At 37.1% G+C, this 20979-nt stretch overlaps 1 protein-coding gene across 6 annotated transcripts in view; it reads left to right on the plus strand.

Annotated features, from left to right (window-relative positions):
- Window positions 1-2708: 2708 nt before the first annotated feature.
- Window positions 2709-20979, plus strand: part of LOC131691394 (protein SCAI) — a 33923-nt gene continuing 15652 nt past the window's right edge. For 4 of the 6 annotated variants that reach the window (XM_058977746.1, XM_058977749.1, XM_058977750.1 and 1 more), the window contains exons 1-4: window positions 2709-2931; window positions 19853-20160; window positions 20231-20461; window positions 20523-20645. In XM_058977746.1, coding sequence (XP_058833729.1) covers window positions 19880-20160; window positions 20231-20461; window positions 20523-20645 — 635 coding nt within the window. In that variant the 5' untranslated portion in view covers window positions 2709-2931; window positions 19853-19879. The other 2 variants (XM_058977747.1, XM_058977748.1) reach the window with 2 other exon arrangements.

Raw genomic sequence — 20979 nt, forward strand, 5'->3', positions numbered from 1 at the left:
TGAAAAAAATCGTCAATCATACCGGCCCGGAGGGAGTATGCAGTGAGGGGTTGCTACTTTAAAATTAAAACTAGTTTAAAATTTCTTAACAAGTTGAAAATTTTCGGCAGGACCTGGACCTCCCGGATTTTTCTCCATGATCCACAGCTGGTTTCAAGCGATGTTTCAGTATCACATAGTATCTCAAAATCGTGGCTGTCGATCCATTGTATGTATGTGCAAATCGTACTGAACATGTAATATTCATTTCCACCATTGTATTGAACATAACCAGCCATGGAATCGTAGTCTGGACAAATGAGACAAGCACAATTGCACCACTAGGTGGATTAAAACAGGTTTTTATTTTGGGAATGCGTCGAGTTGCGACGAAAATGTAATATGATTAAAAACGAGGATAACACTTTCCGAATGTAGAGACTCTAGCAGGTTCTGATCGATTTTGATGAGCATTTGATTTTTGTTGTATGACCAATTATATGTATAGGTCAAATGTTTAAAAACAGTAATTTAAGGTCAAGATAGCATCACCGCCAATTTCGGAGGTTTAGTATCTTCAATGAGTTTTACAAACGTTAAACAGCGCATCATTTGATCAAATAATTTTGACAATATATCGTCCGAGAAGTATTTATGGTGAATTTTCTCAGGTTAATATTCATGACTACAATAAAGTCTCAACAAATTCGCTAAAGACACGAACCTTGTTACTATTTTCTGGAAAATAATTCTGCGTAATTTTAAAACTTTAAAAATTATGGTTTCGGAATTATGCCGTTTGGACAGTAAGATCGATTTTCACCAAACCCCCACCAAACCGAATTTCTGGCTACGCCGCTGACTTCAAGTAAGTGGAAACAAAGTCGTTCTACACTCGTTCACAAGAAACTTCTTCGAATGCTGAATATCTATTATAATACATTGCCACTCCGATTTCATCAGCCAAATATGAATTGCCAAATATGATTTTTTTATTGCATCGAACTACAACAATTTTTAGGTAGCTTTCAAGGGGTTATTTTATAGACTTCTTCCAAAATTTGGCGAACCTATTCCAATTCGTATACCAATTAATTGGTATACTTAAGGGTTTATATGTTGCAGATAGAGAAAATACTGAAATTTTCAGCTTTTTTCCTACACAATATTACGAAAGCTTATTAAACAATTTTTCCTAATAAGTTTGTGAAAATTATAAACTATTTGAAATTTTTTAATACTTTAATTTTTTATTTAACCGTGATTTTTTAATAAATAGTGACCATCACTTCACAACCTAGTCTATTTTTCGTGGCTTGCGGTGAGCACGATCTCTCGAATTACTGAACTGAAAATTATGGAATAGAAATTAATTTTTAGTGTTCTTAACAGATTTAACTCGCCGCGCAGATAGCTCTGAAGTGGACCCGCTGGTGCCCTAAGACGATTTCGCTAGATTTTCGGAGCACTGTGCACCCAGTGCATTAACGCAAGTGACGGAAGGTTATCGAAAAGTTTCGTGAAAATGAAAATTCCAGTAATGATGATGATTTCCCCAAACGGTTCTTTTTCGAGAGGTTTTTTATTTGTTCTTTGGCATTAGGATTAGCGATAATAATTCAAATCAAGGATACTACTGGGAAGTCACCTTTAGAAAAAGTCGATGTCGAAGCAAAATTTGGAACAATGCACGCATGCACTTCAGAGATAGCGTGATATCAGGAGCTGCGATTTCATTTCAACGTTTTTTTGTGAAAAGGGCGATACTCACAAATGTAAACATAAGGCTTTTTTTCATACATGCGAATAATTAATAAATAACCCCTTTAGGAAAATTCAGTTTTCCCACCACAATTTAGATATTTTATTAACAGAGCATTAACAATAATTCGATGGTATGTCTATTTTATGGGCCATTTATTCGCTTTCCTATTGATTTGGTTTGAGATTTCTAGCACTGATGTTGTCCTATGCTGATTTGAGCAATTCTCTGAGTCCTGCCACTATCCCATGTAGTATGTGTTATCAAAAACATCGCGAAGCATCAAGTTCTAAATGTTCTCAAACGATATAATATCCGAAGAGAGTGATAAGAGTTATAAGAAATGTCTCATCACACTGTTAGGTGGATTAAAAGCGTTTTTCTTGTGTGTTTCTGATCGGGTACGTTTATCAACTTTTTTGTGTAGGTTTTGTGCCCCTTACACGTAAAATGGGATCTATCAAATTTTCCTCTTTAGGGAGAAATATAGTATAGTGAAAACTCATTTTTTCAGGTTCCGAGAAAGATCATATTATTTGGCAACATTGCATCGTACGTCTTCTGCCGCGCCGTGATACAAACGACTGCTACTGAAGCAAACCCTAGAGCGAGCTGTGTAAAGAAACAGTTGGTAGGGTATGCGGAATCAACCCCTCCCGCATGCGATTGTTATGAATGAACGGCGAGCAAAGCATGCTAGCTCTGTATATGCAGTTTCGCTTGGAACAGCACGAGCTCTGCCGGCAACGTGGTCCTTTACGTGCGGCTGTGTCCATGCGCGCCAGCGCTATTCTGTTGCAATATACCAAAAGGGGGTGGTAGAGGCGTTTGTGTTGGTTACATTTGGAAAATCGCTACCCTCCGTGCGGATGTGTGCATGCGAACATGAGGGGTTGAAGTGAAAATCGCTGCGACGCCTGGCGGCCGAACCGGAGAGCTTTTCGCCATAATGTTTTCGAGTTTTTTCACTCAAATCTAGTAATATAGATTTTGCCTTAAAAATTATTGAAAAAGTTCTATTTAAACTAGTTTAACCGAATTAAAACTACTTTTAAAGCTAGGCGTACGTTCGAGTGCATGCGTTCGAGTAGGAATTAATTCGCTGTAAGTGCGGCATCGATGGAAAAATGAAGATTTGCTTTCTCGTTTCTTGACCAAGGAAAATTTTCCCTCTGGATGGAGACATTCAGGTTCGTGGGGTTGATTTTCGCTTGTGGGTCAACTTGAAATTACACAAAAAGATGAAGCAAATTGCTCGGTGAGAAGAAAGGAGCTATGTTCATATTCGTTCACTCAACTGGATTAATTAGTGCTACGCTGGAGAATTGATCGATTTTGCTGGATAAATCGGTGTGTAAAAAAATCATGGTTTGCATGTGGGGGCTGATGAAAGTGGTGGAAATTATTTTCTCCCTTTGGATTGAATCGGATGCGAGTTGACTGGTCTGCAGAGGCGTCGACGGTAGTGAATTGCTTTTGGTTAACGCTCTTTTTTGTGAATAATCATGTGAGGAGTCGACGAAACCGCTACTTCGAGTTTGTAGAATATAAATATTGAATCAATTCTGGAAGAGAATCTAACATAGAAAGTTAACTTTGCTGTATCATATAGAAGAAGGGTTGCTTTGTGTGGTACGGTGTATCCTTTTACGATGTCTCATGTTACGGTCGTAGATCAGAGGACGCGTGTCAATGTGGATGTGTTTGTGTGTCACCATTATAGCAAAAAAGCAGTAGCGACACATGGCAATCAGTTCGTATAAATTGAAATCAATACGATGGAGGTAAATCGCACACCGCGCTATTTTGGAATATGAAGGATAATAGTAACAAAATGCAGGACCACTCGATTAAATCCCACGCAAGCTGATCGGGTTCAGGTGATGTGGACAGTTTAATGAAAGCAGGTAAACATACAAGGATCGTTCCCAATGGAAAAAGCCTCCAAAATAATGTGAATTTAAGGAAAATACTGATTGAGTATCAAGATTCGACGTTTTAATTCATATCGAGAATCTGTTCCATTTAACTTGACATGCTATAAAGTTCAAGGTTCTCTGGATTTTTTTTCATTTCGCTCAAACGACAGTCAAAAATCGTCGAGAATTATAACAATATGAAAATAAAGTCCGGATTACTTTAGGGGTGACTGAGGGGAGTTTATCCTCTTTTCTATTTTTCAATCCAACTCTGTGAAATGATATAAATATTAAGTATTTTTTGTAGTTTTATATAGTTTCTAGGGATGACTAATAATCATTAAAAAAAATAGAGTAATAGTATATAATACGCCCCACTTCTATTCCTAGGACTCCTAAATTATTTAAAAGAGAAAAAAACTGATAACAGTATCATTTCATGAAATTAATTCCTCTTTGAAAACTTGTTTTTAAGAGTATGTAGGGTAATGGACCTATTCTTGCCCTGTTTCTATTATCATCCTGTCCATTTGAAGCCTTTGGTTAGAGCAGCGTCTGCCATCTTTGCTCAACGCATTGGCCCAATTGGTAGTGCGATACTGGGGGCATTCGATTTGAGTTTTCGTTGGGCTCAAACAGAAGAATTTAACCATTCTCAAGCCATTTTTGTTATTATATTGGTTTTTAAGAACAAAGCACAAGACACTGAATTGATGAAATCAATAATTAATGAAATATTGTGGCACCCTTCCTAATAGGGTAAAAATAGGCACTTCTCTCTATTCAATGTTAAAAATGGATTGTTGTATTGATCAAATTGTTATTTTTGTTACTAAATATTACGCATATCTCGCTCGACTTTTATATACTAATTACCTCCCCGCCCCTTCTCAATTATTTGAAAGCTGTCTGCTGTTATGGTTGAGGAACGTCACATGTGGGATGCATGGTTGCTACTTATATTGTAGTAAACAATTTCAGTTAAGTTTCCGTTCGATGAAGTGTTCATTTTCGACAAATATTTTTGTTATTTACCCGCAACAATTAGTTCAATTGATTCACACCATGAATTTTGCTATGTTCAACGAATTTGTGGGATCAAGTGAACCCCTAGCAGCTATTTCAGCAAACTTTAGTAAAAATATAATTGAATGAAAAAATCAGCTCAATCATAACGTGTTCATATACTTGACATTCTCCTGGAATGCTGCATGTAAAAGTACAGTATGTTGTGGGTGATTTTATTAATTATCTTAAAGATTGAAAATTTAAAAAATAATCATCTTTAGTTCTTCTATTATGTTTTGAAATCGGTGAAAATTTGGTTATACATTTTCGATTTCTTTTTTTTTGTGTAAATGAAATTTATGTTTAGATAAAACTACGCCACTTTCTAGCAGAGTAGAGTGGGATCAAGTAGGTCAGTTTTCTTTGGCGAGCTCGTGCGATTGTATTTTTGCGCTGATTTTGACAAACAAACACTCATTGGAAAAGATATACATCTGGCAACCTTTTGGCAATAATGGTTTTATGCTTAACTAAATATTTTTCAAGCCAAATCCAATTAGGCAAAGGTATTTTTTTCGAAGTTTTAAAAATCTGAGGGTACTATAGGTCACTAAATTCGAGGTTGAATAAAACAATGTACACGCCTAGAAAATCACCAATTCAACTTTGATTTGAAGAGTATTAATACTGCAGATTATTTAAAAATTAAATTGACGACATTCAGGTAAAAAATGATAAGTGGCAAATGATGTGAAAAATCATGAAACCGCAAAAGGGTATGTTGAAAAAACATGTCAGCCACGTGAGCCGGAATGAACAACTTCAATTCAACACCTGCCGAAATATGCGTCCGGCTTTGTACTTGCGAATGACTTCTTCGGTGTCCTCGTCGTCGCCAGGGTGTTGAATTGAAGTTGCTCATTCCGGCTTAAGTGTTTGATTAACTGTGAGACGATCAGTAGTGATCTATAGTGGCCCCAAACGGCTGACCTATCGTGCCCCCAAGTGTATGTTTCATGACGATGTCCATATTTTTTTTCAAGAAGAAAATTATTGAAAAACTAAAGCAAAACTCGTGTTCAGCATTAATTTTTACGTAAGAAAAAATTAAATGTACTGTACAGAGGATGAAAGACAATGCGTTTTCGCAGAACAACACGTGAAAACATAAATGACGCCGTAACTAATGCAACTGATCCACGGTAACAACCGAAATGACAGTCGTCAACGATGTTTCTACCGTGTATTTAATTCGTACAAGATGAGCGACCTCTGCAATAACATAGCAAAGATAACGCCCTATACCTATTGTACCCCCGTACCTATTTTACCCCATTCTACTCTATATGCGGTTAATGTTTTCTGAGATTCTGAGGATCAAGTCTCCCCGAGGATCAAATTTCCTCAGTCTCCCCTATCTAACAGTAAACTTGGTACCGCGACCACCATTGAGGTTATCTTTTGTGGCTGCCCCTGTTTGCTCTACACGTTACAAATTGTTTGTTTGTCCACATGTGTCGTCCCAACCGAGTAGTACATTATTAATGTAGTTGAGGATCCGTTCGGGACAGGTATGCCATACCTCGTGAGGCGTCATAAGATGCCTTCCAAAGTATCGCTCCCTTCGAAGAAATAGTACTGCACAATAGCAGAGACTATGTTCCGAGCTCTCGGGCTCGTAGTTACAGAATCGACAAATATAATCTTGACTTTTACCAATTTTTTTCCGATGATACTTGGCAGGACAAGGTCCCGTTAATAAAACTGTGATTATATGTAAGTCTTTTCGTTTTAGATCCATTTTGGCTTTCATAGCATCTGGATGCATGAATTTCTTAGCTTATCGAGCGTCTACTACGTTACGCCAATCGTTTGATAGTTGGTCTCTTACTCAAGTCGAAAGTTCTTGTTTGATGGCATAGGCAGATTTGCCTAGAAATTGCTCTGGTCTAGCAAACATATTTGATGAACCACGCCTGGTTAATTCGTCGGCCACTTCGTTACCAACGATTTCTTGGTGAGCTTGCATGCCTGTAGTTTCGTTTGCATGCCTGTAGTTTCGTTTCCCACAGACCTCAGAGCAGGTGTACGGAAAACTGTGCGCCAATTTCTAATTTCTATCGTTTCTTTAATTCTTCGTCCGTAGACTCCAGAGCCAGTCAGCCCACCCATTTTTGAACCATCCGTGTAGAATGATATTGTACCTTGAGGTAGTATGGGACCCTATTCATCCAATATCTGACGATCCGCCATGTGGATCTCATATGAGATATCGAAGTTCGGTTTAGCCTCCATTTTTCTTGAACAGTTAGAGAGGGCTTAGTTTGAGTTCCTTTATTATACTCAGGCGACCATTTAAATCCCCATCAAATAGTGAATTACCCTTTAGCACTCACAGAGAGCCAAATCTCACCTCATAACATGTTTGGTAGATGAAGCATGGCTTACATAGCTGTAGTGGGTGATGATTTTATAGCGCCTGTGATTGAGAGGCAGGCTAGCCTCTGAACTTCAGTTAGTTTAGTTTGGGCGGTCTAATTTTGAGTCACCACACAATGGAGGAATAAGTCAATCGTGGTCTAGCAAGGCTCGTGTAGAACCAATAAGCCAACCTCGACTTGGTACTGCTCGTCCACACTGCTTTAGCTGCTTTAATAACAGCGTATGCCAGGTACGAGTTTTAATTCGGTGATAACACCTAAGTATTTCGCTTCTTCTGCATAGTCAATTGTAGTTCCAGTGAGAGTTGAGGAAACCATCTTTTTCCTATAGGGAAACGGTACAATGACCGTTTTAGCAGAGTTCTCGTGTTTACGTTGAGTTCCTCTTTGAAACATCATGTCATGATGAAATTTGGAGCTAATTGAATCTGATCGCTTAGTACAGATCATGTTTTCTCCTCAGAATTAGGATAATGTCATTTGCATATCCGATAATCTCGAAACACATTTCAGTCAGATAATTGAGAAGATTGTTCACCAGAGCAGGGGTGATAGCACACCTCCCTTGGGGCAGCCTTTATTGGTTGTAATAGTTGCTTTCAAGTCTCTCAACGTGGTTGCGAACTCTCAACTCTTGAGCATTGCAAAAAACCTGTCCCCTATCGATTTTGCCACTCTCCTGTTGACAGGGTCTTCTGAATTGATATGCAGGACGTATTATTGCCATAAGCACCCTCGACGTCAAAAAACGCGAATTGCTATATCCCTGAAATCGAGGCTTTTCTCAATAAGTGTCACTAAGGTATGCGCACCTTCGCCTATAGGGGATTTTCGATCCTGTCCTTATGTATCAGTTCGTGAGCCGCATACGGTAGGGTGCTTTTGTGTATTGCTTGTGACGGGCTGTCACCGATGCACTCATTACCGTTGCTGCAGACTAGCTATGATTCGAAGTCCGTCGTGAGTTGCTCCGTGTTGGGTCACCCACAGGAACTTTTTCAGTCCATGCTTGCCTAGAACTTCCACGTTTGGCGAAGACCGGGGCACCCTTCAACTAATGCATTCTAGTCTTTCCGAATACGTAGTTCAGTTGGTTGTGTTGGGAGGTTATTAGTTTCAATGAAGCCTCATCTATCGCCAACAGGGGCTCTACTCTTTTGAGAGTCGTGCTTCTCTTCACAACCCTCCAGCGTCCTGTGCAGTAATTGTCGTTCTGATTCTGCACCAGGCGGAGGATGTTTCCATCGGAACTGTCGATGCTTTCGGGGAAATACCCGATGTAAAGCGCTCGTTTTGGAATCTGCGACGCTTCAAAGGCCAAAGGCTTCCCATGAAGCGACTTCCCAGGACTTGATCATAGCGGCGATTTCGAGATACCCTTGTTTGTAGGTGCACTTCCTAAACTTGGGTCTCGTCCCAACACACAATTATGCTGGATAATGGCTTGTTCAGTTCTTTTTCAGCTTGCTCCCTCGTAATAAAGGCTTGTTCAGCTTTCTTTGTTTGTTGGGGTATTGCTTGAGCTCTGCTCCATGACGCAGCGCGCATCGAATAGCGATCAGCTGTTCATGCCTGAGGGTGTTCGCAGGGTATCCAACCGGAATGGTGGCTATCGAGACTTGGCCATTTAGTTGAAGGTTGGGCACTTTTAGTATCTGTCTAGGATCCTGCCCCTTTATTTTTCTTCGGTTGCAACTCCATGCCCTTCGAACACTGTCGCTTTGATGGTGTCTTCCTTAGTAGGATTTTTTCAACTTCAACGCTTCAGCGGGTTTGTGACCATTTCTCAGCAGTCACCCATAGCGTTTTTTCGTCATCCCACTTAAGTGACGAGTTCTTCGTGCTCCTCTTGTTTTATTCTCCATCGGTGGCTCCTCTTTTGTCACTGGTCAATCCTCGTCTCTATCTGGAGAGTTAAGAATGGACGAAGTGCAGGACACAACATTCTGCATAGAATTCCGATTTGAAGTGTACTTTTCCAAAATTTCAGCGTAGGAAAAAGTTAATGAATATAATGAAAAGATGTATTGGTATTGTCAGAGACACAGCGGCGGTGTAGTAGAATACACTTAAACCGGTTAAAACGATTACAGCAATTGTGACTACCTTCTGGAAGATTGTAAAAGAAATCAGTTATTACAACATATCTATTACGGCCTAGTTTTGGGTGTAATATTTATGACATTATTAGATAAGTATTGGATTATTGAAACGAAAACAACAGTTTGACCCAGTATAAATCGCTATATCATTGTTGCATTGTTTCTTGTTAATATCTCTGATATCAATTGATATACTGTTTTCAAACTTTATCAGTATATACTATGACAGAGCTGATTCCATTTTTCCCGAAATTATCAGCAAATTTTGATAAATCAAATGGTGCATTTTACCTCATATTCCCCTCCGTTTAATTGTGGTACATAGTGGGATTTGGATAGGACCATGAGCCTATGTTTACCAAATTTCTATCATCTTTGTTCAAAGCATTGTGTTAACCGATAGGGTGAAAATTGGGGCACCCGATTCGAGTTTTCGGTACACTCATTCACAAGAATTTCATCATTTACAAGCTAATTTAGTTACACAGGTTCTTAGACACGATTGAAGGCCGTGTAATTTCCGTAACAGTTCGGTACTTTTTGCAAAAGCGCCAAAATAGGCCCATTATAGATTTTTTCACAATAAATGGAAATAAACATAAAATTATTATTCACGTGTACGAACATTGAAGAATAGAGTCAATAAAATTTATGGGACGCTGAGAACTGCTTTGGAATATTAGGAATGTACTTCCAGTTATCTGATCCTCGAAGAATTGTTTATTGCCATTCAGGCGATTGAACTGGGGTTTTATATATTGTAATGTCATAAAACTGTTTTGAAAGCAGTCATGGTTAATATAATTTTCACAGCTCACTTGTTTTTATCCCAATAAGGTATACTACCTTCGATTGGTCAGTCTGTCAGTCAGTCAACCGAGATGAGATGAAACTCGTTTCTCATCCTTTTCGGACTGTACAATGTTACACAAGCTAAAAATATCTCATTGTGGTAGGATCCGCGTTAGGTTGTCAGTCATAGAAGTATGATAGTCCAGAATTGGCTGATATAATTTTATGAGCCATGGAGAAGTTAATAGGGTAGAAGCACTCTTCTTCGCCACCATAGTGGAACATTTGATAATTATTTTATTATATTTACTATGTATATCAATCCCATATTAACTTTTGAAAAGTTCTAATAAACATTTTGTACAATTTGTAAACAAACTTTTGTTTTGTTGATTCCTCCTTATTCGCTATAATTTCAACGCAGAAGACATTTCGATTTGCTTCTACGATGTGTATGTATAGATGTGGATTATGGTGTATTTTTCATGAAATTCCACTCTGAGCTATCTTAAACAAAAGAAATGCACAAGATTCACGAATAATTTACGAACAAATATAAAGTTTGCGAAACACGTTTTTATAGTTTAGGCGAACCGATGATAAATATTGAAAACCTTTTATAACGTGCTGATTTAGTGCTTCAATAACAATTTTTTTTTTGAAATGACGCTCTTGAACATTGGAGCAATACAGATGAATGAATCTTCGCTATTATTTCTTTTATTTCCGTATATTATGAACCATTTTAAAAGGTGGCGCAAATTAATTCTATTTTAGAACATTTTCAAACTACGCCACTGGCATAAATACCATATACTTTCTTTTTGCTTCGATTGCCCTCGTGTAATTTTTAGATAATTATGTTACCTTTCAGGCAAACAACGTTTCGAGGGCCTGTTAATTGCATAATTGCAAGCAATTTATTCTTTGACACTTTATTGTGCTCGTTGCAAGAGGGGCAAAATTGTAGAGCAAATGGCTGCAAAGATTATTTTAAGAGGACGAAAATTAAAGTATACTTTGATTCAGAATAATGCTATTTTCTGCTGAAAAGAGTATTTTAAACATCTTATGGTCATGGTTATTACAGATTCAATGACGCTTTACCAGAATAATGCCATACAATAGCAGGTCAATATACTAATAATGTAGTTCATTTTTCTATATAAATGTTCCTGGCGCAAAATAGTGCATCTACCCTATTAGGAAGGAATAGACTAGGGAAGTTATGTTGCAGTAGCATGAATATTTAAGTAGGAATGAAACCTATAGCGGGAGCAACTGAGTTGGTCAATCAAAATGTTAACTTATCAGTCAGAACGAGTGGGGTGCAAATAAATCTGGGTGAAGTGGAGACCGAGAAAGATTGAAATTTACTTCAGGCCATACTTTGTTTTACGTCAAAATAAATAGCACAACTCAATAACAGAACAATTACAATGATTGGGTATATATTTATTGAGTAACGGAATTTCTAATCTCGCCGTTGAAATGGGTAAATACGCCTGCATAACGCTTTTACTAGTGGAGATATTTATTTTAGTTTTGTGAGCTTCATTGCCAGTTTCTGCTGTGTCATTACCAAGTCGTGTTTCTATCCGTGAACTAGTTCATAACTTAATAAACATTATGCATAAATCAAAACTTTTACTTGCGATTTTATTCCTAAATTTATAAACATTGTATACGACATGAACGGATTCATGATTTGTTACATCTTGATCATAATTTGGTTTTCGTAGTTGTGGAATTGTTCACACAAACAAAACAATCTTGCCCTTTGAACCGGTTCATGATCCTTAATGTACAAGTCACAATACATCATTCGTTCTAGTGAAATAGTTCACAAAACCATAAAATCTGTTTACAATTTCGTGATATAGTTCAGAACATATGCAATTTTGTACATGTTCTTAAAATGTTCACGTGAACTGAACAATTTCACCTAACTCAAAATATTTTTCATTGTTTCTTTTTCACTTACATGCAACTCTGCACTTGAACAAGTAATTTGCACGCGAACTACATACAAAAATTAGAATATTATTCATGAAATCATTTTTGTTCTGTGAATTATTTCATGAAATATAGCTGTTGACGCGACGGTCAATGAAACGGAGCGGAATAAGATAATGGTTTTCAATTTTTATTTTTTTATGTTTATATTTTGTATTTGATTAGATTGTATAGTTTGCATTACATTTTTTATTCACTATATTGGGTGTTCAGCCACAACTGGTGAAATTTCATCCCTATTGTTACTTGATGACCAATTATTATTTAGATACAGGGTGTTTGTTTCATGGTTAAGAACCTCTCAGGGGGCGATAGACTGTCATATTGGGAGAAAAAAATTGTTCTACACATACCATCAAATCTCAACCGTTACAGAGTTATTGAACATTTTGTGTGAAAAACTTATTTGTCTTAAAATACCTCTAACTTTAAAAGTATACTTTGTATTTTAAATCTTTTAGTTCCATTCGAAAGGTGAGAAAATTTCCTACTGAATGGTGTTCTTATATCTTTTAACTAATTAGTTTTAATTGCCTTTTAGCTGTAAAGTAGTTAAAAGTTAGTGTTGAGGAGATTTTTGCTAATTTTGTCGAAATAATGTAGTATGATTATAGCAATATCCATTATCCAAAAATTTGGTTTTAGGACGATTCATAATTTGTTCTTGGACGTTATATTCCTACCTCTTCTTATTTCTTTGTAATTTCATTACTATACTTTTCCTGTAATCGACTTGCAAGTGCTTAAAAAACTCTAATCTGAAAAATATGCTTTATATCGCTATTTACAAGATTTCATAGGAAAATGTCTTATCAGTGTATGTACAAATATCTTTTAGTTAAGTGTACTAAATGATATTTTACTTACGAAATAACTCAAAATTTGTGTTTTTTGGAGTTTTTTAATTATTCTAATTATTAATCAACAAAATTTATCGTTACTATTATTCATTTGATGCCCCTTTATGTTCTCTATAACTTTTTATTTGACACTTTGTCTATATCTCTTTTCATTTTGCTGCTATTTAATAGTTAATACAGCATGACCTCGCCACAAATGTAGTGGGTTCGAAATCGATATTTTTGCATATGAAACGATGTGATAAAAACGATTTTGCGTCGAAACCTAAAGAGATAATTGAATGGAGTTAAAGAAAGAACTATAGAAATTGCTGAGATGCATTATTTCCATGATAATAATGGTGATGTTTCTTAATTACTATTTTAAGAAAATTAACGAAAATGCTTAGAATAGCACTAACTTTAAACTAATTTACTTCTAAAAGAATACTAAATGCACTTAACTGAAAGGTATTAATACATTTTTCTCTGGGAAATTTTCCTGGCTTTCGAATAAAAAGAAAAAAGTACAATAAGTGCCATACTTTTTTCAATTAGAGCTGGTATTAGTGAAAATGAGATGAAAATATCCAAGTTGAATAACCCAAACTCATGAAAATAAGAAAAGGTAAGTGTATCATGTCAAAGTACGAATTATGCAGCTCAATCTGGATTATTAAAATGATGAGGTTAACTATTAGGATTTTCAAGAAATGAACGAAAAATCGATTAAAATTGTTTAATTTTCAATAAATTACTTTGAAAAGGCTACTTAAACTCATTAGCTGAAACTTGTGAGGGCGTCACTCAATGCGAAATTTTCTCATCTTTCCAGTGGACCTAAAATATTTGAAATACAAAGTATACTTTTTGAGTTAGAGGTATTTTAAGACAAATACATTTTTAACACAAAAAGTTCAATAACTTTGTAATGGTTGAGATGTGATGGTATGTGTAGAACGATTTTTTTCTCCAAATATGACAGTCAATCACCCCTCGAGAGGTTCTTAACCATGAACCAAACACCCTGTATAACATGCTTCCACAGTTTAAACCTACTTCTCTTGTGAATAAGAAGCTAAAAAAAATCGTATAAACTATAAAGAGAGCTAATCGATGCAATTGGTTACTGCAACGATTTTTGTCGGAAGTTGCTTATAATACTGTTCGTCATAGTTTCTAATGCTTCTATGTTTACGAGTCCGTGTAACTCGTTGTGCTAAACTAGGGAGGACGCTTCAAAATCATTTTCAGAATTGTGGTCTGAATCCTTTGAAGCGTTTTCTTTCTGATGAGCAAGTTTTCGATCTTTTTTCTCGTTTGTAAGAAGTACGTGGTCATCTTACTTCAAAGCTGGAATTGGATTCTGAGGTGTCTTAAGATCTCTAGAAAGGTTCCAGTAAGGTTTAAAATATGACTTGATTTATTCTACCTCTTTCGCGAAATTTTCACTTCTCAAGAGTGTGAATCTATGCTTAATTTCTTTTTGTAGATCCTGATAGATACTTTTCATAGTAGGATCACAAGAACGTTGATATTGACGTCTTCGAACATTCTTCAAGCGAATCAGAAGTTGAAGATCGTCGTCAATAATAGGAGTATTAAATTTAATCTGTGTTGTTGGTACTGATCAATTTCTAGCATCAACTATAGAAACACTTAAATTTTGTAATGCCGTATCAATGTCAGTTTTATTTTGTAAATCATGATCATGATTAAAATTATTCTCAATGTAAGTTTTGTACCTTTCCCAATTCGCTTTGTGATAATTAAACACTGAGCTAATGGGATTAGAAACGGCTTCTTGAGAAAGTGAATAAAGCTACTGGAAGGTGATCAGAATTAAAGTTAGCATGTGTAATCAATTCGCTACAAATCTGGCTATGATCTGTCAAAACTAGAGCAATTGTTGACGAATTCCTTACAGACGAATAGTACGTAGGTCCATTCGAGAACAAAATTGAATAATAACCAGCAGAGCAATCATTAAAAAGTAGTTTATCGTTGGAATTGCTTTGAGCATTATTTTGTAATTCTACTTTCAAGAAATTAATTTGCTCGCCAGTGCACTGAAAAGGCAAATAGGCTGCAGCAATAAAAATGATACCAAGATCGATTTCAACTTCGATACCTAAACTCTCGATTACCTTGGTGTCAAGAGACGGCAGGACGCAATGTTTGATCCTGCGATTAACTGCTATTGCGATTCCTCCGCCGAATCCAACAATTCGATCAAATCGATGAGCAACAAAATTAGAGTTACTCTTCAATTTAATATTTGGTTTAAAAAAGTTTCGGTCACAACAGCTATATGAACATTATGTATCCTCAAGAAGTTGAAAAATTCGTCTTCGCAAGTTTTTAACGAATAAATTTAATAAATTTAAATGGTTATTTAACGTTAATATCAAACTTTAAATTCATTAAAATTTTGTTAACCAATTCCTAAACTTGCTTTCTTGAAGTGTACCTGAAGAACTAGGTATATTTTTTATTTCTTGTTTTTGTTGTTGCTTTGATCGAAAAATTATAATATTTTCTCGAATTTATTTATTTATGTTCGTCAAGCATATGTAGACTACATAGAATGGTATTACGATATTTGCTTATATACTATACATTATTTCTACGATTAAGTTCAAATTTAATTTGTTTTCTGGACATGGAAAGGTCGATTATTGCACAATTTTCAGTATAATGACGCATCATTCTATTAATGGGGCTATTTTTAGCATAGTTTGTCCTAAAAGATTGTTCTTGTAATAAATTACGAGTTCTTAGTTGACGGCTAGGTACATAAAATTTGATTTGCGAGAGTAATGATGCGGATTGTACACGTTGAGAAATAATGTCGTTGATAAAGCAAAGCATGGCAAATTCGCGGCGTTCTTTGAGTGCTTGTATGTTAATGAGCATACAACGTGCTTTATACGATGAAAGAGGAAATGTCGTCCAGTTTAGTTTACGAAGTGCGTACAAAAGAAATTGTTTTTGGACTGATTCGATGTATATGGGTTCCATACTACGCTGCAATATTCCAAAATTGGCCTGACATATGTATTGTATAATGATTTAATTGTGTAGGGGTCTTCAAAATTATAGTCGAAGCGTTTAATAAAGCCCAGCATACTATTTGCTTTATTTATTATTGTATTGTAATGTTCCACAAATGTGAGCTTGGAGTCTAAGATTACGCCTAAGTCACGTACAATTTCGCATTTTTCTACTAGTTTGTTTCCTAAGTGTATTTCTATTGGAATATTTGAAGTTTTTCTGCTTAATGTTATTGTGTTACATTTCTTTACGTTAAGTTGGAGTAGACTGTTGCTGTCGTCTGCATATATAAGCTCTTTTAGATATTTGAGTATAAAGGTAATGTCATTTACGTAGAAGAGGGCCTAAGTGGGAACCCTGGGGTACGCCAGAGGTGACACGAATTAGTTCAGAAAGTATATTCTGAAAGCGAACTGTTTGATCGCGTTTCGTTAAATATGATTCGAGCCATTTCAAGAGTTTATTTTCCATGCCATATTTTTGCAGTTTGAAGAGTAATAAAGGTATGTCAATACGGTGGAATGCTTTACTAAAGTCTGTATAGAGAGTTTCCACATGGTTGCCATTGTACATTGCATTTACAGTGAATGTTACAAATTCTAAAAGGGTTGATGTTGTTGAGCGGCCTTTATAAAAGCCATGCTGTTTGCTTGTTATTTGATTTTTGATTTGCTGGAATATTTTGTCATTTACTAGTTTTTCAAATAATTTTGGAATGCATGAGATAATGGCAATCCCTCGGTGGTTTCGAATGTCTGATTTAGTGCCTGATTGAAAAATTGGCACTAAAAGGATGATTTCCATATTTCTGGGAATGTTCCATTTTTCAGCGACATGTTGAAAATACGGTGTTCTACTGCTAGATTTTTTAAAAATATTGGGGCAATTCCGTCAGGTCCAGGTCCTTTTGATGCGTCTAGGTTTTTTAGTGCAGTGGTAAGATTGGACATATTCAGAAATTCGATTTATGGTTTTCGCGCATTTAAAACTTACTGTGGGTTCTTTCACCGGACAAGTGTCCTTTGTGTGTGATTTATCACCACATATCATACATTTGGAATCCAAATAACATTTTTTTGTGCCGTGCCTAAAGCCTTGGAATCTACGACACTGTGTCAAATTTTAGTTCTGACCCATGTCGTCTATAATGTTCTTTCTTTACTCGTAAGTGGATCATAAAACGTGCTTTTTTAACACTTTCAAATTGTTAACCTCATTACGGTTTAAAATGAATTAATTAAAGCTTCTGGGTCATTCTAGAGCGTACTGGCGTGTTAGTGCTGCTAGCCTTTCTCTTCATAAGAATAACTTGTGAAAGAGAAAAGTCAAGTAATTTTTTCAATTCATTGGATATTTCGTTCAAACTTTGACGATAACTCTTTCTAGACAGCCTTGAATAGTCTATCTGTCTTGAAATCGGCCGAAAAAAATTTATATAACTTCTCCGTGAGATACTGGAGCAGTCGTTTGTGGCCAATCAAGTCCTCCGTTGTAACTCGACATTCTTCTCTTCGGCCAATCTGAAAAGAGTTCGAAAGGCTTTGAAGTCGGAGATCATATCTGTTATCGGTGGAGGAGATTGCTGTTTCTTCTCATTGGAATTACACACAATGGGAGGAAATTTACAAGTTTCTTCAGTTTCACATTCGGATAAAACATCGAATGATCAATTGGATTTCCCTGTGAAGAAGTTACCCTTTTTAGTTTATTTTTAATATTTGGTACATGGCCTTTCTGGGAGGACCCAGCCATGTTGGAATAATTAAATATTTCTGACTCTTGGTAAACAAGGAGATTCGTATCGTATCGAACGAGGGTGCAAGCCGGACTGGGGGTTTCCAATTTATTTACGTATATCGATGGACGTTGAACAATCCGGAAATTCCACCATCTTTTAGTTTTCATCCCAATTTCCCATAATGAATCCACTTATGTTCATTCTATTCCCATTTTTTCTTCCTCTTTTACTAATTTTCTTCTTCCTTCCTTCCAAATCTTAACTTCCACAGTAAACGAAAGGGCGGCTAGGCGAGTTAAACTAGATGCAAGGAATCGGTAGGCTATTGATGCTTTGTTCTAGGCTACCCGCCGTTGACTGTAAAAGTAGTGTGGGTCTCAACCTGCACATGTATAATTTTCGTTAGCAGTTTAAGGTATCTTACGTTGCTGAAGGCACATCCGTTCGCAAAGCAAATTCTGCTACTGAATGCAAATATTAATTCTCAAGTTAAAATTTCTTTGAGCCATGTAAATCTAATGAAACTCCAATTATAGGAGCTAACTATACAACGAACAACGTCGCCTAGTAAGACCACTTATGATTTCCCGAAATCGCGCCGGTCATCCTCCACCGATATGTCACCATAAAGACAGTTTGTTAGTCTGTCATTTACCCCTCCGCATGACGTGTTACTACGTGCAGCGTATTGGGTCATAAAGTGAATCGCGCTGTCCGAAGGGTCGTCACACTCCCCCGGATGCGCCACAGTCATAGCTTACTTGCTCATCGCATCGAGCATCAAGCACTGCCATCACGACCGCTGGACACTCCACCGATTGTTGTTTGGACAGCCGCATATCTCACCTTGCCACCTGTTCATAGTGATCATCCGGCCCTTGGGCCAGCAGCTCTGTATCTACAATGACCACAATACTGTTACCTCGCTGAACCATTTCGTGCGCCTTGTGTGGTCCAGCATGTAATCGCGAACCCACCGACGCCAAAAGATGTTTACCTTCACCTGCGAATTACGCCAAGAACGTTCCAATGCCACCGCACCGTGATCGAGTAAAGTGCCCGGTTTAAGGCCACTAGATGAACTCAGAAAGTGGTTTGGCGTAAGGACAGGACCCTCTGGATCTTTCGCTGGTACATGTGTTAGTGGACGTGAGGTAATGGAGCCTTCTAATTCGATCAACTGATTACGGAGGATTTCATCACTGAGATAATATAGTGGGCGAATGGTTTGTAGGTTACGTTTCACTGATTGGATTAGCCTTTCCCATAAGCCACCCATATGGGGTGACGCTTGAGAAAAAAACACCATTCAGTGTTGGGACAGACGATTTTCTGTACAATTTTCTTCTGATCTAGCTCTGCCAGAACCGCTTCAAGCTCCTTGTTTGCAGCCGTGAAATTCGAGCCACGCTCGCTAAATGTTTGATTCGGAACGCCTCGTCTCGCCATGAAGTTCCTGATCGATGATAGCTTAGAAATAGTGGGTACAGACGTTGTTTGTTGAACATTCCATACTCGTTAGACAGCAGTTTGTGATTAGCTGGAAATAAAAAATGTACGAAAGAAGTGTTAGGAAAAATATAATGGTTCGGTGCTTCCTTCATTAGCAGGATTTTCCCAACCGTATTTGAGCCGCCGAAAATAAAAGTCGCAAGGATAGATCATGCTTCGCAAAACTCGTTTCAAACATATTAAAATATAAAAATCGGAAATAAACTTCAAGCATAAAAATCAGACAGAAATCCTTGAGCATAATAATCGCTTAAAAAGTTTTCACCCATAAAACTCGGCAAGGATGAACCTCCAGTATAAAAATCGTTTTAAAATAAATTAATCGCTCGTAGGAGCATCCGTATATCTTGATATTCAAGATTAAAAGTCGGCTAACAAAAACTACTTTGTAAGAATCGGATATACTTCTTTCCGGTTTTTTACTGAAGGGTTTTTATCCGACTCTTACCAAGAAATATCCCAGTCCGATTTTAATGCTTGAAGTTCCTATCCGGTTTTTATATTCTAATATATTTGAAACGGGTTTTACGAAGCATGTTCTGTCCTTGCGACTTTTATTTTCGGTCGCTCATTTGATATCTTATTTGCGGCCCGTATTTCCTCTGCGTCTAGGTATTTTTTCTGAGTTTTTGTTACGACATACTGGCGATAGATTTTCATTGCGTTTTCTTATTTTGCGACTCTTTTCAGATAGCTTACCAATGAACATCTGACGGCATGGTTAAGATGGCCGCAACCGAAGAGCAAGATAGGAAAATAGTACTGGAGTTCTGCCATCTGTTGGAGAAGTCTAAGCAGCTGTTCAACGGGCTGCGAGATCTCCCTCAGTACGGACACCGGCAGTGGCAGGCGTACTTTGGGCGTACCTTCGACGTGTACACGAAGCTGTGGAAGTTCCAGCAGCAACATAGACTAGTCCTAGATTCTAAGTACGGATTAAAGCGATGGCAAATCGGTGAAATAGCTAGTAAAATTGGACAGCTCTACTATCATTATTAGTAAGTATAATGATAATCGAAAGCGACGAGGGTAGTGACAATGTTTAAAAATTGCTTTTTTGCTTTGCAGTCTTAGAACAAGCGAAACAAATTATCTGAATGAGGCTTATTCGTTTTATTCTGCGATCAGGGGGCGTGCGTATTACTCCCGTGCAATCAAAGAGGACCGACCGGATCTGATGGTTAAAAAATTACGTTACTACGCTAGATTTATTGTTGTTTGTTTACTGTTGAAAAAGATGAAGCTAGTGAGAGAATTAGTTATCGAATTAGAACGTCAGATACAAGAGTACACGACGACGTAAGTAAACAGGAGCGATTACTTTGGTGATGACTAATTCTAATTCGCTCCGTTTTTTTAGGTACGAACCTGAGGATCAACTGGAGTGGTCACTCGTTCTGGACGAGATCAAGGGATTTATCAAGGCGGAGGCAGCCGTTGCGGTGCTTCATGCGGACACGAATCCCATCGTTCTGTCGCACAGGTTAGTTGTTTCCCAGTGAGAAGTATGTAGTATAGATTAGGCCCGTGCTTCCGATTATTATTGTTCTCTCCTTTCTTTCTTTCTTTCTTTCTGGTATTTTGGATATCATTTAACTTTAGTTAGTTGTTCGATTTATTTCATTCATTAGTAGATTTTGAAACTGCAAAAGCAAGTATTTCACAGTTTTTATGGTACAGTGCCAATCAGTGGATAAATATAACGGCTTCAAAAATAACAAGGACATAAAATTGGAGAGTCTTATCCAGTGGCCTTGATATGAATTTTGAAGGTGAATAAACAATTTTTGGGCTTAAAGGATGAGTAGAGTAGCTAC

The sequence above is a fragment of the Topomyia yanbarensis genome, chromosome 3, assembly GCF_030247195.1.
Source record: "Topomyia yanbarensis strain Yona2022 chromosome 3, ASM3024719v1, whole genome shotgun sequence".
Lineage (NCBI taxonomy): Eukaryota > Metazoa > Arthropoda > Insecta > Diptera > Culicidae > Topomyia > Topomyia yanbarensis.